The sequence below is a fragment of the Mustela nivalis genome (assembly GCF_964662115.1).
Source record: "Mustela nivalis genome assembly, chromosome: 1".
In the NCBI taxonomy this organism is placed as follows: domain Eukaryota; kingdom Metazoa; phylum Chordata; class Mammalia; order Carnivora; family Mustelidae; genus Mustela; species Mustela nivalis.
The window spans coordinates 162,028,668-162,048,457 of record NC_139020.1 but is presented as its reverse complement, the minus strand read 5'-3'; the positions used below and the strand labels follow the sequence as shown (position 1 = coordinate 162,048,457).

The 19,790-nt window shown below is 51.2% G+C and overlaps 1 protein-coding gene across 3 annotated transcripts in view; it reads left to right on the top strand.

Moving 5' to 3' along the window:
* GRIP2 (glutamate receptor interacting protein 2) overlaps nt 1-19,790 on the top strand; it is a 90,252-nt gene that overhangs the window by 55,864 nt on the left and 14,598 nt on the right. For all 3 annotated transcript variants that reach the window (XM_082747891.1, XM_082747892.1, XM_082747893.1), the window contains exons 2-13: nt 8,455-8,535; nt 8,800-8,935; nt 9,835-9,980; nt 10,599-10,685; nt 11,205-11,280; nt 12,507-12,652; nt 13,520-13,667; nt 13,784-13,953; nt 16,111-16,236; nt 16,572-16,721; nt 18,868-19,054; nt 19,546-19,691. In XM_082747891.1, coding sequence (XP_082604017.1) covers nt 8,455-8,535; nt 8,800-8,935; nt 9,835-9,980; nt 10,599-10,685; nt 11,205-11,280; nt 12,507-12,652; nt 13,520-13,667; nt 13,784-13,953; nt 16,111-16,236; nt 16,572-16,721; nt 18,868-19,054; nt 19,546-19,691 — 1,599 coding nt within the window. The remainder of the gene's footprint in view (nt 1-8,454; nt 8,536-8,799; nt 8,936-9,834; nt 9,981-10,598; nt 10,686-11,204; nt 11,281-12,506; nt 12,653-13,519; nt 13,668-13,783; nt 13,954-16,110; nt 16,237-16,571; nt 16,722-18,867; nt 19,055-19,545; nt 19,692-19,790) is intronic.

Below are 19,790 nucleotides of genomic sequence, written 5' to 3'. Positions count from 1 at the left end.
CTTTTTTTCCCAATCCTTGGCAGCAAGTGAATTGGGCATCTACTTTTAAAATCTCTTGGTATGTTTCCTGCTTCCCTTATAAACATGCATTGAATAGAAAGAGGGGTCATCCTGTTGCCAAGTTGATCTTTCCCTGCTACTCTGTCTGTGGGAGGCTGGCCTCTGGGGAGACTTGTCAGCTGTCGGGAGTCGGGATCGGGGTGTCACTCTGAGGTCAACCTGTACCCCATATATGCTCTGGTCCAGCCTGCGATGGCCAGAGGGGCATCCTTCTGTGGGCAGTGCCCAAAGGGGCTGGGCTGCTGCCTGGAGCAGAGGTGACTGCAGAACCATAGGCATTATCCGAGTCTCCCTAGGACTGTCATGGGGTGGGAGGAGGAGGCCAGAGGGGGCCCGTGACTCTGCCACTTAGGAGCTGTGTGGCGCTGGAAGTTCCCTTGACTTCTCTGTGCCTCAGTTTCCTCCTCTGTAACATGGGGATGATAATGGCACCCACCACATAGGAGTCTTGTGAGGATAAAGTGGTAATCATTTTAAAGGCCACAGAACATGGCTTGGGTTTAAATCTTGACCTTGCTCTTTACCATTGGAAGTTGGTTAACCTCTGTGCCTCAGTTTCCCCACACCATTGCAGAAGATAGGATGAAACGAGACAATGCTTATGAAGCACCCAGGACAACTCACAGGGCTTAATCGGAAAGAGTTGCCATTATTTTTTTTTTTAAAGATTTTATTTATTTATCAGAGAGAGAGAGGGAGAGAGCGAGCACAGGCAGAGGCAGACGGAGAAGCAGGCTCCCCGCTGAGCAAGGAGCCCGATGTGGGACTCGATCCCAGGACGCTGGGATCATGACCTGAGCCGAGGGCAGCTGCTTAACCAACTGAGCCACCCAGGCGTCCCAAGAGTTGCCATTATTAATCGACGAAAACCTTTTTAACAGGGTCAGTGACAGGGGCAGGGAGACTACTACCGAGTTTCATGGCTTCTGTGTAAACTCCATCATCTCGCTGCTCACACTGCCCCTGGAGGTGAGCCCTCGCAATGCACAGAGGAGAAGCCTGAGGCTCAGAGAGAGGTGACTTGTCCCGGCTTCCTAGCCAGCAGGCTATAAGGTTTAGAATCAGAATCTGAAGTTGGCCTAAGGCCAAAGTCCATCCTTCCTTTTGCAGCACTGCCTGCCCAGGTGGGAACAGCCAAGCTGGAACTGGCAGACCCTCGGGGGTGTGCTGGAACGGCGAGCAGCCGCTGCCCGTGGGGGCAGCCATGGGCCACTGGGACAGTTAAGAAGGTTGGACCCAGGAGTCCCCTTCTCCTCCTCAGGGGAGATGGGGCTGGGCTGGACCTGCTGGTGGCTGGTCCTCATTTCCTCTTCTGCTCCGGCTGAGCCCCTGGGTCTTCGTTTTCTCAGTAAACGAGAAATGTGCTGAATGCTGCCTCCTGGAGGTCCGGAGAACCAGGCTCAGTCATGGCTGAGTCTGTGGCACTGCCTTCCGGTGCCCCTTTCTTGCTGAGGCGGGATCCTGGCAAAGGCATCCTGGCCAGGGGCTGACTTCCTTTTCCCTTTGTCAAAGCTCAATAGCTCCCTGGGGCCCCAGAGAAACGGGGATAATGAAGGCAAATTAGCAAAGCTTTCAAGAGAAATAAAATAAGAAAGAAAGGCACCCAACCACCCCTGGCTGTAGTGCGAAGCGCAGGACCAGGTGTACTTACACTCTGTTCTTAAGCACTGCCTCGCTCCCTTCTGCTCTCCCGATGGGGCCAGCCCGCATCCGGGCGGGACAGGCTGGCATTGCTGTGGAAATGCATTTCCCTCGGAAGCGAGTTCTTACAGGACGAATTGACTGAAGGCAAAAGCTCGTAATTGCCCATTGCTGGAAGGAGGAGACGGGAAAAAAGAAACACGCGGATAAAAATATCTCTGTTTTTATGCACGTTTCCAGCTGAAAATTGGTGGGAAAGATGTTTTTGAAAAGCCTTCATCTCTAAGCATGTAATTACCAAGTCCCAGAACAAAAAAGAGACAGAGCGGGAGAGAGCGAGCAGGTTCTGTGAGGGAGGAGGACTGGGGTCTGAACCCCCATGGGGTTTTCTATAAATAATATAATTCCTTCACATTCTCAAGCCTGGGCTGGCTGGAGCCAGCAATGGGTGGGGGGATATACTTCCATTTTATAGATAGAGAAATAGAGACTTAAGTCATACAGCTGATTGGAAATTCTGACTCTGCCTTGATTCTTGGTTTGAATGCTGCCTTAGTTTCCTCACACCATGGGATGCTTGTGAAAGTGGAGCAGTGTTGCTGAACAGGCATCAACAACTATTGTGGCGTTCTTTCTGAGTGCCTTCCTGAATATAGAAGGGGGTCTTAGATATCCAGAAGCCTCTTAACTAGCAATTAGCTGTCCAGAGGGGCCTTAGTCTCCCAAGAGAGATCATCAGAGCCACAGACTAAAATGCATGTCCCTTCCCCAGAGAGCAGTCTCTCAAGTCCCCATATATTGCCCACCAACTCTGTCTGCACACACTTGTATGAATTCTGGTTTGCAGCCCATAGTCATGCCTGCCTGATAGCCAGGATGAGAGATGCTCACAGCTGGCTCCCCCAAAGCCAGCAAAAAATTGTAGAAAGGAGGGAGTTGGGGTCACTCAGTTAAGATGAACAGACCGGACACCTCTGTCCCAAGGGAGTCACTGCAGCCCAACTTGGCACCGTGCACTTCAGTGGAGCAAAATCTGAATATTAGGGTGTAGAAAGGGAGGAGAGGCTGTCTGGAAGACAAATGTGGAGGACACTTCAGAGACACCCCAGGACATGGGCCCTCACTTTCAGAGCCAACATCTTGCAGCCTTTAGGGAACCACATTTGGGGATCCCACCGTTCCTCACTCTAGGTTTCTAGATTTTTTTTGTTTTTAGTATCTGGGCTCAAAACACCACATTTAACCCACTGTTATTTCATGCTCCATTCTTTGGGATCCTACTGCTCTGAATTTGGTGAACTTGACCCTCTGCTTTCTTGTCCTCTTCTTAGGAGCTAATCTTCCCACTCCCCCACCCCCAGACTCAAATCTGGAGCCAGCAAGCTTATCTCTGGTCTTCCCAGGACAGCCCAAGAGAGAGGGATTTTCCAGTGGCAGAATCTCATTTGCAGGGGATAAGACAGATTTTTAATTCCAGAATTGCCTGCATGAAATACCAGAGACCTTTGCTGTCACATAGTTGATAGAACCCAGTCTTTTTAATTTTATTAGCTCAGAAACATCTTGTTGAATCTAAATGAAGTGCAAATTAGGAAACCGTAATGGGAGGCATTATACTTAATGACCTGTTGCCTGAATTGGTGGTGGCTGGTGTGAATAATGGGCCTGGGGAGCGAGGTGGGGGTGGGGGCTAGTGAGGGAAGCTGCTGGGGGCCCAACTCCGGAGGCCCTGGAAATGATTCTGGGCTTAACTGCTTTCTGATTTGTTATTTACTACCTTCTGGCAAGCAAAGGGAGCCTAGGCTTGGTCTGTAGATGCAGAGTGCTGGGGAGCTGGGTGGTTTCTCAGCCGTTAGAGCTGCAGGTGTGAAGGGTCTCACTTTCTTGAGATCCTGGCTGGGCCATGACCCTGACCTCGTGCTGAACCTGTCCCAGTCCCAGCCTGAGCCCCACACAGACTCTAGAGCAGTGATTTTCAATGGGGGTTCAGGTGAGCTAATATTGTTTCCTTACAGGACGTTTGGCGATGTCTGGAGTCATTATTGGTTGTCATGATGGGGTGGGGTGCTATTGGCATCTAGCAATTAGAGGGCAGGGCTGCTGCTGACCATTGTACCATGCAGAAGAGAGCCCCCCCCCCCACCACCACATGGAATTATCTAGCAAAAAAAAGATGTTAGTAGTGCAGACATTGAGCAACGTGCTGTAGTTTGAACCCTGTCCCTGATTCCGACTGAGCCCTGACCCTGAACTCAAGCTGAGCCCTGACCTTGATCCAGACTGACCCCCACTGAACCCTAATGTCGGATTAGGGATGGGATGGGATACTCAGCTTCTGCCCCTTGCCAGGACTGATTCTTCTCTATAACCATGCTTCCTGAGTTAGGTCTCGCCATGGCCAGAGGCTTAGGGAAAAGGAGTGGCCTTCCATAGCTGGTGAATCACTGAGCCAGGGTCTGCCCTCAGGTAGGGCTGAACCCTGAGCCCAGCCTTAATACCTGGCCAGGCCAGGGTGGAGCTGCAGGGATGACGGCAGCTGGAGAGCTCTTCTTCCAGAGTGGAGGGTTGGGGGGAGGGCATGTGCAGTCTCAAGTGAAGCCCAAGGAATCTGTGGAAGCCCAAGGGGCATACCTGGTGCTGGGAGGGGTGGTCCCCTGGGGCAGCACGGGAGAGCCTGCCAGCTTGATGGGTTGTCAACTTGTCTTTGCCCAGCTCAGTCTGGTGCTGAGAAAGGACCTGGAGAAGGAGTGTGAAAAAAATAACCTGGTCCAGGGAGCCTGCAACATGGGGTGGCATGGGCAAGGAGCCTGGGGTTAGGTCCTGGCTTTTTGCAGAAGCTGCCTTGGCTAAGGACTTTGGCCCTCTGTGTTGCAAGTTTTCTCCTCTATCAAGTGGAAGTGATGATAGCATCTGCCTCCCACCGGGGCTGCTGTGACAAGTGCGCGAGATAGAAGGAGATAGTGTGGATGGTTGGTGCATGACGCATTTAGCCCCCTTCCCCTCACCTATCAGGACATAGAAGAGAACCAGAGTATGAACAAGGCCTAAGACAAGGGGGTGCTGAGGGGAAGCATGGGCTCTGGGATTCTCCCGGAGCAGGTAACCTGAAACTTTCCAGCTTCAAACTCCATTGAGATGCATAGATGAATTCACAGGAAATGAAGAGGACTAGCAGCAGAGGAGATAAGCATGGTCTGTATAACGACTTCTAATTTTGTACTGGGTGTCTGGCCAGTGCAAAAAGGCAAATAACATAAATAAAAAAGTATGAAGCTTAGAAAGTAAGAAATAAAATTGTCACTTTTCACAGATGACAGAAAAATCCCAAAGACCCTACAGATAAACTACTAGAATTAATATGGGGATTTTAAAGGTCAGAATACAACATCAACCGTATTATTATATGCCAGCAACAAATGATTAGAAAATTAAATTTGAAAAGTGATCCAATTTACAATAACATTAAAAAACACTAAAGATATCTAGGAATATATTTAAAGAAAGATGTACAAGATTTTTGCCCATGAGTGTATATAACATTCTTGGTAGAGATTAAAGAAGACAAAAATAAATCAAAGACTAGACCATGTTCATTGATTGGAAGACCCAGTATTATAAAGATGTCACTTGTCCACAGATTAATCTATAAATTCTATACATTCCTAATCAAAAACAAAGAGAAAACTGAAAAACAGTAGGATGAGTGCTGGCTGATGCTGAGACTTTTGGGGTGGTAGCAGGAATGAGGGTGTTAGCTGGTCTGCTAACCAAGGGCTTGGGTTTTGATAGCTTAAGGATATAGGAGATGATGCCCTCATCCCTTCCCTAGTTGGAATTCACACCCCAGCAGAAAGCCAAGACCTTTTCACCCTCAGTGAAAGTGGGGATTTAGAAAAAATCCACACATCTACCAAAGAGATAGCATGTCTGTCTCAACTAGGTCTTGGGTGGTCTCCTTTGAGAATTCGTGATCTGAGATGTGCTCCTTGTTTCTGTTGGAGGTTGCATTTCACAGTACATCCCTGATTCCAGAATCCTTGAACCAGGGTGTGGGTAATGATGCCTTGGCAGGCACTGAGGGGAAGGAATTGCAAATTCTCTCTGGACCCTGGAGGGACTGGCTTGCAACCAGGCTTAATAAGAGTCCCGCAGATAAAGCCCCACCAAAGATGAGCTCACAGTCCAACAATTACCAAACTCAGGAAGAAATAGTTCCCTGGGAGGAAGAGTCATCAAATGTCCCAAATAGCAGAAACAGCTCTTAAGGGTCTGAGAAATAGAAGACTGAATAACAGATGAACACTGAAAGATTTAAAATTATTAGAGACCTGTAAGACACAACGGAAAAAGACAGGACAACATATGAAAGCAGAATGAGGATATAAGCAAAAGGACCAAACAAAGCTTTCCAAAACCAAAAATGTACTTGTTGAAATTAAAAACTCATTGGAATTAGGAAAATTTGAATATGGAGTGGGTATTAAATTAATAATTAAGGAATCATTTTAATTTTATAAGGTGTGATAATGGTATTTTTGCTGGATAAGAAATATGTTCCTATTTTTTTAATGCATACTGAAATATTTAGAGGGGTAATTTCCTCATTTCTGGGGTTTGTTTTAAAATATTTCAATATAGAGGGAAGCCTGGGAGGCTCAGTGGTTCAAGCGACCAACTCTCGGTTTCTGCTCAGGTCATGATCTCAGGGTCATGAGATGGAGCCCTGCCTTGGGCTCTGTACTTACCCTAGAGTCTGCTTGAGATTCTCTCTCCTTCTCTGTCTGCCCCTCCCCTCTGCTCTCACACACACACACACACACACACACACACGCACACACACACTCTCTCTCTCGCAAATAAATAAATAAACTTTAAAAAATAATAAATGTGGGGCACCTGGGTGGCTCAGTCATTAAGCATCTGCCTTCAGGTCAGGTCATGATCCCATAGTCCTGGGATCAAGCCCTGCATCAGACTCCCTGCTCTGCAAGAAGCCTGCTTCTCCTTCTCCCACTCCCCCTGCTTGTGTTCCCTCTCTCACTGTGTCTCTGTCAAGTGAATAAATAAAATCTTAAAAAAAAAAAAAAAATTACCCTAACTAATGTCGCCAAATGCTGGCGAGAGTGTGAAACAGCCGGACCCGCTTGGCAGTTTTTAACAAAGTTAACCTCATTCTTACCATATGTCCCAGAATTCCACTCCTGGATATTTACCCAGGTGGGATGGAATGTGATGTTCAAATCAAAACTTGTATGTAGATATTTATTACAGCTTCCTGAGAGATCACCCCAAACTGGAAAGAGTGGAAATGTCTTTCAGCCGGTGTATGGCTAACCACACAGTACATCTTCCCTGCTATCGAGCACCAGTCAGCAATAAAAAGCAACAGAGTACTGATCCATGAAAAAACATGTGTGAATCTCAAATGATGCTAAATAAAAGACACTAGACTCCGAAGCCCACACACTGTAGGATTCTATTTATATGGCATTCTAGGGAAGCCAGAATTATAGAGAGAGAAAACAGACCAGTGATAGTTGGGAGGTGAGGGGTGCAGGTGGAGGGTGCAGGGACTGGCTATAGAGGGGCAGCAACAGAGAATTTGGGGGGTGATGGAAATGTTCTAAATCCTGATTGTGGTGGTGGTCAAGACACATTTCCCAAAACCCAGAGAAAAGCATGCCACAAAGAATTAATTTGGATGTCTATAATAAATAGATGAAAATATAAATTGGGGCAATGCACTAAAACACACACCCATGCAGACTGCTGAACCCCACCGTCTGAGTTTCTAATTTACTCTGTGCTAGGTGGGGCCCGAGAATTTGCATTTCTGATGAGTGCCCAGGTGATACTGGTAGGGCTGGGCTAGGGACCCTCCTTTGAGAACCTCTGCGTTGTACTAGTCTATTTTCCTAGTGTTTGAAATCTATGAAGAACTTCTCCAAGCATTAAAAAGGTAGATGTTACTATAGATGAGACATCCCTGAGAGATACTAAAGTAGGAAATGTGATGGAGAGAGGTGATGGGTCGTGGGAGAGAAAAACGCAGTCCCAAGGAATTTCCTTTAAGCATTTCCTAAGAGAGAGGGGAAGAAAACAACACTTGAAAAATAACAGGGGAGTGTTTTCTAGAATTAAAGGAGACAGACTTATCTCTGGCTGCCTAGAGTGTCTGAGACTATGAATTGCAGACCCTCATGTGCGGTCCTCACAAAGACGTGTTAATTGGGTCCATTCAAGATTGAGTTTGCTCATGGTTGGCACTGTCTCTCCTGTGTGGAGGTGCCCGCGTGTGAGTGAGCTGCCAGTCCCAGCGGGTGTTCAAGCCCAGTCCTGGGTGGTGGAGTCTGCAGACCCACAATCTAATCCAAATCGCCCAGCTCCCCACTGGTGTGCCTGGGGGCCTGCGTTGTCCTGCTGGGATCCTGAGCTCCTGTATCTGTATGGTGGAATAATCTTGTCCATAATTAATGTTTTGGGGATGGTTAACCACAGAACGGCTGGGAAGCTCCCTGTATAGCATTGCTGTTCAGAAGGTTGTTCAGCCCAAGGGCAGAGATGGAGCCTCTGGGTTGGGGGGCACCATGAGGATGCCCCAGCAGAGACTTGGTGAGAGCAGAGAGCTGGTGGCAGGAAGGAACCCCCTCTTCCAGGCCACATCCACGAAGCAGAAGATTCCCAAGGTTGAAAGCGTTCTCCTGCACGGAAATGAAAGTGCAACTCGGGGCTTTTTCTCTTTCTTGCCTGTAGACGACGGGCCTTACTCCAAAGGAGGCAAGGATGCAGGAGGGACCGATGTGGCCCTGGCATGCCGCAGACAGAGCATTCCAGGTAATGAGCCTCCCTCTTTGTCCTGGAGGCATGGAGAGCTCAGAGTCAGGGTCAGATGGCATTGGCTCTGCTGCTTACTCACTCTATGACCTTAGACCAGTCCCTCAACCTCTCTGATCCTTGATGTAAAAAGGAGATGATACCCAGAATTTTGTGGCCAGATGCCCCATTTACCAAGTGTCGGTCTCACTTTTACTGGAGCTGGGGGTCTGGAATTGCCCCAATCTGTTGAATCCATGGCTCACCCCCCTCATCTGTTGACAGAGGAGTTCCGTGGGGTCACCATGGTGGAGCTGATCAAGAAGGAAGGCAGCACACTGGGCCTGACCATCTCAGGTGGCACCGACAAGGATGGGAAGCCCAGGGTCTCCAACCTGAGACCCGGGGGGCTCGCTGCCAGGTGAGGACGGGGCTTGGCAGGGTAGTAGGAAGGGGCTAGAGGCCAGTGGAAAATGTACCAGAGTTACAGGCAAAGCGATCAGGCAGGTTTTTCTAGGAGCAGCCAAATGCTTCTCAGAGCAAAGCTTCCAAGGCAGGCTGTAATTCTAGACCCAGTTACTTCTCTTCTCTTTACAAGACCAGTGCTCTAACCCCTGAGCCATGGAGCCACTTCTCTTCTCTTTACACAAGGGGCTTACTCGGCCACAGAATCCCACTCTTACCAGGCCCTCTGGGCCTTTGCACATGCAGTTACCTTCTTGGAAGGCCTGTTCCTCACTGGCAGACTCCTGCTCACCCCTTGGTACTGTTTCTGGGAGGCCCCCCATCCCAGGGCAAGACAGCTGCCCTGCTCTGCTCCGTGGCCCTGGGTGCCACCTGTGGATACCTTGCTCTGGATTTTCCTGTCCTCTTACCTGTGTCGTTCTCTTGGACCATGAGCTCCATAGACCTAGGGCTTGGCCTTTCTGGGCCTGTCTGGGCCTCATACAGAGCAGATGCTGGTAAGTGTCCAGTGGAACAGAATGTATTAGCCGTCAGAACCCAGGGTGAGTGCTTAAGAACTAGCAAAGAGGGAGATGATTGGGCCACTCTGCAGGCTCCTCAGGGTTGGTCAGAACCTTCCTCAGGAGGGCTGATTCCCCCCAGCAGGGGACAATGCCAGGACTGGGTATCAGACAGGTCTAGGTTAGAATTTGCGCTCTCTTACTAACGTGCTGTGTGACCCTGGACAAGGTCTGATCTCTTTGAGCCACAGCTTCAGATCATAAGGGATTCAGAGATCGTAAGGATTCAACAAAAGAGGGGCTGTGAGTGCTGGCACCTGTCACCATGCATGTGCTCTTGCCTCCTTGCTCCCAGGAGTGATCTGCTGAACGTGGGTGACTATATTCGGTCAGTGAATGGGATCCATCTGACCAGGCTCCGCCATGATGAGATCATCACCCTGCTCAAGAATGTGGGCGAGCGCGTGGTGCTGGAGGTGGAGTATGAGCTGCCCCCGCCCGGTGGGTGCCCTTGGACGGGGAACTTTCTCCACTGCCTCAGTCGTGGGTAGACACAGCTATCTCCCCACCAGCACCTGGGTGGTGGGGACCAAGCCAGCTAAGGACCTGAGTGGGTGGGACCTGAAGATTGGCCACAGACATCTAAGTCACATCTTGGAACTTTGCCTACCACTGCAGTATGCTGTCACCAGGAGGTGACAGGGCCCTGTTTATAAACCAGTGTCATTTTGTGTATTTAGTGTTCAGATGCTTTTCCTTAAGGGGGAAAGGTTTGGGGAATGTTGGCTAAAAAGATTGTTCCCTGTCCTACTGCACTCTCCATCCTACCAGCCTGCAGAGTACGGTGGCCGAGGGTTTAGCCTACCTCTGAATTTTCAAAGTTGGTCGAAAGTCTTAAGATTTGAATAATTAGAATTCAACCCTGGCCTGAGCCCATAGCCATGGATTCAAGTCTGAGTTCAGCAGAACTTTTGAAGTCTTACTTGTCCTACCTGTAAATGGGCAGAGGTGGGGGGGAGTTTACCCTCCCTGTAAAGCTCCCCTGAAATGAGTATTGGGGATGTCTTTGGCTTGGCCATGTGACTGAGGGACTCAAAGGAGCCTTCCTTTTCTCTCCAGCCCCTGAGAACAGCCCAGGGATCATCACAAAGACCGTGGACGTCTCCCTGTACAAGGAGGGCAGTAGCTTTGGCTTTGTCCTCAGAGGTCAGTCTAAGAGTCACACTTGGGGGTCAAGGGGCGGGAAGGAGGCTAATGTTGATTCCATACGTGTTCTGTTTTGCTTTAGTAAGGTTATAGATTCAGATATATAGTACATGGATAGATAGATTAATAGATAGATGGTTTCTCACTTTAAAGAACCGAGGACCATTAAGTCAAATGTTAAATGGAAAAATTGTCAAACAATGATATGTGCATGATTGCTGGGAGTGAGATTGAGAACAAAGTTTGGAGCTGCCTTGGAACCAGGGCAGAGAGGGGAATAAGATGAGGTCATAGGAAGAGAAGCAAATAATTTAAGAGGGAGAGAGGATTTTGGTCATGTCACTACTTTCTGTCCTCCCCTGTGGGGATTTATAGTTGGAATCTTGAAAGAGGGCCTGTGAATTGCAAGGACAGGCCCTCAAACAGGTTTAATGAAGGGTGCCGGCTTAGGGGCTGAGTCTGGGCCTCTAGGTATTGAGGTAGGCAGATGACTGCCACCTCCTGTTGAATTCTGTCCAGGGGGTGCCCATGAAGACCTACACAAGACCCGTCCACTCGTTCTGACCTACGTCCGGCCCGGCGGCCCCGCTGACAGGTGAGCCTGAGCCGGAGGGAGCCTTTTCTTGCCCTGGCTATGCCCAGATCCCCCATGAAGAAGGCAGACTAGAAGCCATTGTGCCCATTCTCCAGATGAGCAAACTGAGGCCCAGAGAGACGCTGCCCCCTGCTGCAGAGTCACCCAGGATTGTTGTTGGAGCCAGGACTCCATCCCAAATGACAGAGACCGCATTGGTGGTTCAGTGGTAGAATTCTCGCCTGCCAAATGACAGAGACCAAGCTCTTTCCTTCCTGGTGTGCTACTGTCTCAGGGGTGGGGAGGGAAGCAAGCCTTGGCGTTATGGTGTTCTTCCCTTTCCTGGCTTTTCATTTCCCCCATCTGTGGAATGGGGCTGGTACTACAGCTCCTGGGAGTTGCCTTGAGAGATTTTGGGGCACCGTGAGCAGCACCACTATGGCCTCTGTCATGCACCCTCTGGGTTGTGGCCATGTCATCCTGCCCGTGGTGCAGCCCAGAAGGGCCAGGCGGGCGGGGCCAGGAGGAGAGAACGTGGGAGAAGAACATGCCCAGTTTCCAGCACCCGACCCCCTGACCTCCCCAGTGGGAGATTCTTGGCCATTTTAAGAGAAGCCTGGAACAGCCTTGTCAGAAGTCTAAACCCGTTCTTGGGATGGGGCCTTGTGACGAGCTATTCATAGTACCTCCCAGAATAGCTTTGGCCACCTGTTGGGACAAGCATTCCAGGGTGGGGATTTGACCCAAACCAAGGTGAACCCCAACTTGGGCCCTTCTCCTGGGGGCCCCTGCCAAATTCTTTCCTAGGTGCATTTGTCACCAGGCTAGAACCGCTGCTGAGAAACCAGAGTGGGGGCAGGGAGAAGGGACCTGAAGATGGGCACCTCGAGGCCTCCAGGCTGCCCCACCCCTGATGCTGTGGGGCCCTGGCAGGGCCAGTGTCCCTTCTGGGCCCTGGCAATCTCCTGTATCCCTGGGGCATCCCTGCACAGGGGTTGAGCCGGGGCTCTGGATGTGTTAAGCACCAAGCAGGGTGGAACATGTCAGAGCTGGTCCCAGCTCTCTTTACATCCCAGCTTCATGGGTGCAGCTGCTCCCTTAGAGCCTCCCCCATGCGCTCCCCCACTGTGCCGTCGCTTCCTCCTTCACCCGCTGCCTGGCCCCCGAGACCCCTCCTTTCCCAGCAGCCTCTCGGCTTGTTGGCGCTCATACGGAGCTGGGCTGGCTGACCGGGCCCTTCCCTGCAGGGAGGGCTCCTTGAAGGTGGGGGACAGGCTGCTCAGCGTTGATGGGATCCCGCTGCACGGGGCCAGCCATGCTTCTGCCCTTGCCACACTGCGGCAATGCAGCCACGAGGCGCTCTTCCAGGTGGAGTATGATGTGGTCATCCCAGGTGAGTCCGGGGCCTGAGGACTCGGCTGGGGCAGGACGAGACCCAGGGGCTGAGGGGAGGGGTAGCAGGCATAGATCCTCAAAACAGCAAAGGCGGTGTGACCTTGGGCCAGTCACCCAGCCTCTCTGCACCTCTCTGGGCAATAAACGCTATGTGCCAGGCATTGTTGGAGGCCCCAGGGATTCAGGTGAGAGCGACACAGATGAGGTCTCAGTTCTCGCGGAGCTCATAGGGAGGGAGAGGGACAATAAACAGAATAAATCAAATACAGAGGTGTCTGATGGCAGTAAGTTCTGTTGGAACAAAAAAATCAGGGAGGGATGGGAAAGGCTGTGGAAGAGAGAGGAGCTTGTGGCCCGACCAGGCTGGTTGCCGAGGAAGCATAGAAGGGTCACATTCAGGAAATATGAAAGTTGAATGGGTCTGATTTGCTGACGTTTGGACCCGGTGGCAGGGGTTGGGGTTGGGGGCAGGTGAGAGCAAAAGGAGCTAGGATTTGCTTTCAAGCCACTGGGTGGGTTCCTGGGGGTGTCCTTTCTGAGTGCAGAAAAGTGGTTGTGAACACACAGCGTGGGGCCGGTGAACCGCAGGCCCTACATAACTGTGAGCACCTTAGTTAGTGTCGTCTGGCGGAGCCCTGGGGTCAAGAGTCCCTCAGAGCCGAATCCCTGTCCTGCCTCGGCTGCTGAGGGCTTGTGTGAACTTGGACAAGGCCTTTGCCTCCACATGCGTCAGTTTTCTGATCTGTGAAATGGATGCAGTAATCCCTACCCAGCAGTGAGGATTACACGGAGACTGCAGAGTAAGGCTGGGAAGGCAGGTGCTCAGTATTTGCATTTCAAACTCTTCTTTCCTTCCTGGTGCCAGATACTGTGGCCAATGCTTCGGGGCCCTTGATAGTGGAGATAACCAAGACGCCTGGGTCAGCCCTGGGGATCTCGCTTACCACTGGCTCCCACCGGAACAAGCCAGTCATCACCATTGACCGCATCAAGCCGGCCAGCGTGGTGGACAGGTGAGGCACATACTGGGGGCTGCCACCATAGGGGGCTGGGATGCAGGGGGAGAGACCGTGGTCCAGAGTGCCCTTGGGCCGGACCAGCCTCCCCCTTTCCTCTCCCGCCTGGCCAGGAGTGGAGCCCTGCATGCCGGAGACCACATCCTGTCCATCGACGGCACCAGCACGGAACACTGCTCGCTGCTTGAGGCCACCAAGCTCCTGGCCAGTGTGGTGGAGAGAGTGCGGCTGGAGATCCTGCCTGCACCCCAAAGTCGGCGGCCCCTGAAGCCCTCAGAGGCAGGTGGGTCCCTGTGGAGGGTCTCCAGACCCAAACCTGACAGCTGATGGGGAAGGGTGCATGAGGCCCCAGATGCCTGGGCAGGCTACAATGTACTGAAGCAAATGTCCATTCCTGTTGGGAAGCTCAGGTGGTCAAGGGCAGCAGCTGAGCGAGGGGGGAGGGGGGCAGAGGAACACCCTGAATGTTTGAGTTGACAGTCCACTGGCTTGGGTGGCCCTAAGCAAGTTCCATCACTCTTGCCTAAGTTAATAGGAGTATAAGGGCTAGCCTGAGGGAGAGGACAGTCCTTCTGTGCTTTGTGCTGCTCAGATCTTAAATCTGGGGCTCAACACTGGGGTCCTCGGCAGGCCCAGAGGAGATAGCTAGTGAGTCAGGAGGGTCTAGAGTCCCCCCCACAACTTTTGAGGAGTTGGGTCTCCAGACTGGAGCCGGGAGCTGGGGGCTAGGCACTCAAGGGCAGAGGAAGTGGGTGGTCTAAGAGATCAAAGGGCTGAGCCGAACCCGGGGCAGGATGGTCACAAGGAGGCAGCTTTGCACTCAGAGCCTGGAAGTGCCTCCACCATTCCAAACCTTGGGCTTTGGGTACCAGTGCCAGCACTGCTCCAGCGGAACAGGTGCTTTATATCTCTGAGCCTCAGTTGTCTCATCTGTAGGTGGGAGTGCAGGCTTAGGAGGGGTCAAACAAGGTAGAGGGGCACAGCCCAGTACTGTGGTCTGGGGGGTCAGGCTGTGAATTCCAGGCCTGACACAGTGTGTGGGCAAGGATGGAGTCAGCCCACCCCATCCCTCGCAAGCCTAATTGATCATCTGGGAGAGAAAGAAATCCCGCAAATAAAATGTGGGGAGATAGGCGGTGGGGAGGGTCCATTTCTGTGGCTCTGTGCAGACACATCTCTGCCAGGGTCTGCAAAGGCCCTGTGAAGCCACAGTGAGAGCCACTACTGGAGGCTTTGGGGCTTGAACCAGAGTGACTCATTCCCACTCCATTTACAATATACCTGCTGTGGGCTGGGCTCAGCACTGGGGCTTCCCGTGGGTCATCTTTTTTCCTCCTGTGACAAGTCTGTGAGGGCGGTAGTGCTGTTATCCCACTTTACAAAGGCGGCTGATGCTCAGAGAACCACAGGGCACAGGGCTGCCGACATCTCTCCTGGCCCTCATTAACTGGGCCTCAGCTACATGCCAGGCACTGCTGGAGGCACATCCTAGTCTTAACTCATTCAGATCCTTCCCATTATCGGGGTGGGGGGGAGGCGGGGGGGGCAGCCACTCTCTTAGTCCCATTATACAGATCATGACAATGAGGCACAGAGTTGCCAAAGTGACTTATCTCAGGGACCTGGCTGCTGGCCCGAGGGTTGGCCACGCCCCTGTGTGAGGATTGGAGACGCTGCACAGGGGGCGGAGTCAATTGGATACCCTGCACCAGGCTGGACCACAGCCCCCTCCAAGCCCTGAAGTGGAAGGAAGAGCTAAGAAAGACAGGACCTGGGGAGTCTGGGAGGAGTTGTTTCACGGCAGGTGGCTTGGAGGATCAGGTGGGGCAGGTGGGAGAGGCATGATCTCTGGGGTCCCCTGGGAAGTGGATGGAGAAGGAGCACAGAGACTTCATCTGGGGGGAAGCTGTGTGAAAGTTTGGAGAGGAGGAAGCCAGAGCAGCCTGTCTGAAGCATAGGTCTGAGCCAAACTTGGCCAACCCCACAGGGGCCCTGGGGCACATGTTGTCCCTGAGAGCCCAGCAGGGGGCAGAAATGGCCCGGCCCAGTGCCCACGGCTGCTCGGTCCCTGGCCCCTGTGGCCAAGACTGCCCAGGCCACAGCACTGCAGGAGATCCTGAAGGTGCGGGGGCCTGATGCCGTCTGCCAGCTGCACTGCTCAAAGCTGAAGGGCCAGGTCTCGGGCTGGGACCGCTTTCCCTCCCATCCCTGCTGTTGCTTGGCTGGATGCTGAGCACGGTGACTGGCACATAGTGGGCATCCGGGACATGTGAGCAGCATCTGAATGCCTGGCTTGGCTTGGCTTGGGGGGACTCAGGCTGTCTGGTCCTGCTTATCCTCACTTCATCTTGCAGATGGGAGTGTGGCTCCAGGGGGGCATGGTGAGTCCAGACTCAGTCTCTAATGCCTGTACCTCTCTCTCCTCTTCCTTGGGCCACAGTGAAGGTGCAGAGGAGTGAGCAGCCACACCGCTGGGACCCCTGCGTGCTCTCCTGTCACAGCCCCCGGCCCGGCCACTGCAGGACGCCCACCTGGGCCACACCTGCTGGCCAGGACCAGAGCCGATGTAATGTGCCCACCTCACTGGGGCTTGTGCATGTTTCATAGGGGAGGAAACCAAGACTCTGAGAAATTAGGAGGTCTGCCTGGCATCACGTAGCATATTAGTGATGAGATGGCCCCCTATCCCTGGCAGCTGGGTTTCACCCAGCTGTGAAAACCCTGCAGTCTTTGAGGCCCAGAGTGGGTGAGACCTGCCTGAGGTCACATAAGCAGTGTTTGAGGTGAAAGGGGAAAGGTGTCCCAGTGTCTCTCCATGATGGGGTGGTTGCCTGGCACCTACTGTGTGGCAGGGCGGAGGGCCCTTCCAGGGTTCACAGGGATGTGCTCTCATCTCCTCAGCCTTGTCCTCGACTCCCTTTTCCTCGCCGACCATGAATCATGCCTTTCCCTGCACCAACCCCAGCACTCTTCCCCGTGGATCCCACCCCATGAGCCCCCGGACCACAATGGGAAGGAGGAGGCAGCGAAGAAGGGAACACAAGAGCTCGTGTAAGTAAGCCATGGTCTCCTCCCTCCACTTTGGGCTGCCTGTATAGCTGAGAGCTTTGCCAAACGATGGGGATAGTTGGGATAGGGTCCCAGGTGTGTGTGTAGAGTCATTAAAAAGCATGAGTGGCCCACCAGGCTGCCATGGATGCTGTGCAGGTTGTACACAGCACAAGGATGCACCTGAGGGATGTCAGTCACTTTGTATATTTTAGTTTTGTATTTTGATTTTAGAAAATTCCCAGATGGTGATGGCAGAGTGTCTCAAGGAAAGGATACCTTTTCAGATGTGCATAATGTTCTCACAGTAACTCCATTTCATTTTCTTTTATTCCGTGATTCATTCATTCAAGGAGAAAGTCTGAGTGTGGTGTGGTTGTGTCTATACCGCCCCTCTGACATTTTTTAATTTCCCCTAAGACAAAGACGTGTCGGCCTGAGACTAGCCATCCAGGATGTAATAGTTCGTAATAATTTTCATTTTTATTATATGTGTGTGTATATACACATACACACATTTGTATACACACAAACATATATTTCTACTTCCCTTTTGTATATATAAGGCATTTCTCTTTATTTACGATCACTATGTATACAGTTCCCTTTTGAAATGAAGGTATTTAAGTATTTTAAAAAGTGAATAAATGGAAGACAAATAATAGTGAATGATAATGCAGGAGACCTGTGGAAGTAGCAAAAGTCACAAAAATGCCAAGATTTTTGAAGTCTTTCCTGGGAAAAGTCCTTCCTTCGCTGATGTAGAAAGTTTATCCAGCCTCATGCCAGGTGAGCTGCGGAGACCCCCAGGAAGGATGAAAGGCCAAACTGAGCCATTTGGAAGTGAGCCAAAAGAAGGAAAAGAGGAGTATAAATCACCTGGCATCTGAAATATGGTTTTGAGCTTTAATTAAACAATCTGAACACCTCCTATGTACCAGGCACCATTCTTATTATTAGGGATGTAACAGTGAAAATATAATAAATACAAATATAATAATACAACATATGCAACAACCTATAGTATATTACACATATTGTAATGTGTAATATAAAGTATAACAAAATAGTAATAAAGATATAATAGTATAATATAATCAGAAGTAGAATTAATATGATAAATTATATTTAATAAATGATATCTAATGTCCATGTTAATAACACAAATGTATTTCATATACAGAATGTAAAACAATATACATTAAGTAACATAATATATCAAATAGAAAGTTTTCATACGACCCAGCAATTCCATATCTAGGTATATGCCCAGGAGAAATGAAGACATATGTCATGTTCAACCAAAAACTTACACATGAATATTCATAGCAGCATTATTCATTTTCGCCAAAAGGTGCAAACAATCCAGATGTCCATTAAGAGATGAATGCATAAACAAAATGTGGTGTATTCATTACAATGGGATATTATTGGGCCATAAAAAAAGCACGAATTCCAGATACATGCTACAATATGGATAAACCTTGAAAACATGCTTCATGAAAGAAGCCAGACACAAAAGGCCACAGATGATAGGATTCCATTTACGTGGAATGTCCAGAAGAGGCGAATCTATACAGGAGCAAATAGGTTAGTGGTTGCTTAGGGCTGGGAGAGATGGGAGGATTTGGGCCAATAACCGACAGGGTTTCTTTTTGAGGTGATGAAAGTGTTCTCCAAATGTGCTGGTGGTTGCACAACATTGTTCATATACTTAAAAAAAAAACAAAACACTGAAGTGTACACTTTAAAATGGTGAATGCTAGGCTGGGTGAATTATATCTCGATAAAGCTGTCTTCAAAATTAACATACCATGGGCTGTGGTATTAGAAGAGCGTTACAATGAAGCTAACAGCACGTGCCAGTGCACCCCTCAGAAACTCTGTTTTACGACGTGGCAGTCCCAGGAGCTGGTGTCCTTCCTTCATCCTTGTCACGGGCCTGCTGGGTGGGACTGGCCCAGGGCAGAGCGCATGTCAGGATACACTGTGACTCTGCTGGCCGAGGGAGGAGGCAGGGCCCGCACTCACTCGCCCCTCTGACTCCAGGTCCTTAAGCCTGGGCATGGGTTGGTGCTGGCAGGAGGCGCTCTCTCAGCAGTCTTAGGTGGGACTGCCCATCTGAGAGCCATGCCCGCCTGTCCCACAGTGTCACTGGCCTCAAGTACAGTAGGGCCCGGGGGACAGATCGTGCACACGGAGACCACGGAGGTCGTGCTCTGCGGAGACCCCCTCAGCGGCTTTGGCCTCCAGCTCCAGGGAGGCATCTTCGCCACCGAGACCCTGTCATCCCCTCCCCTTGTGCGCTTCATCGAGCCTGACAGCCCTGCAGAGAGGTGAGCCAGCGGCCCTTGCCCCGCTGGGCCTGCCACCCTCCGATTCAGGAGGCTCACAGACAGCCAGGGCAACAGAGTCCCATGGCAAGCCTGGCTTCACGGGGGTCCTCCACTTAATCATCCCACCCATTCCATCACCAGCCCTACTTTATAGCTGAGGAAACCGAGGTGCTGAGACGCTGATTCATTTGCCCAGGGTCACACAACTCGTGAGTGACCCAGGACTTGAACCCCTGTCTGTCTCTAGTCAGGGTCCCCTATATACGTATCTCATAAGGCACGTGTCCTCCCCCTTGGACAGACAACTGAGGCCCACCGATTTCACTCTCTTAGCCAGAGTCATCAGGTAGATTGCCTGGGGCTCTATAATGGGCCCACAGCAGAGCTGTGAGTCAGCCCCCAGCCCCGCCCCCACATGGCATTCCCGTGCCCCAGGATTGGCAGTGATGATAACAGAGTGGCTTCTCTCTGTGGGGCTGCCCGGGGTTCAGGTGTGGGCTGCTGCAGGTGGGGGATCGGGTCCTGTCCATCAACGGTATTGCCACCGAGGACGGGACAATGGAGGAAGCCAACCAGCTGTTGCGGAACGCGGCGCTGGCCCACAAGGTCGTGTTGGAGGTCGAGTTTGATGTGGCAGGTGAGTGAGGGCCCCTACCTTCCTCCTCACGCTTTGGGATCCTGTGCGCCCTCCTCCCTTTATCCTGCTCCTGCCTGGGGATGTCCATGCTCTTCCAGC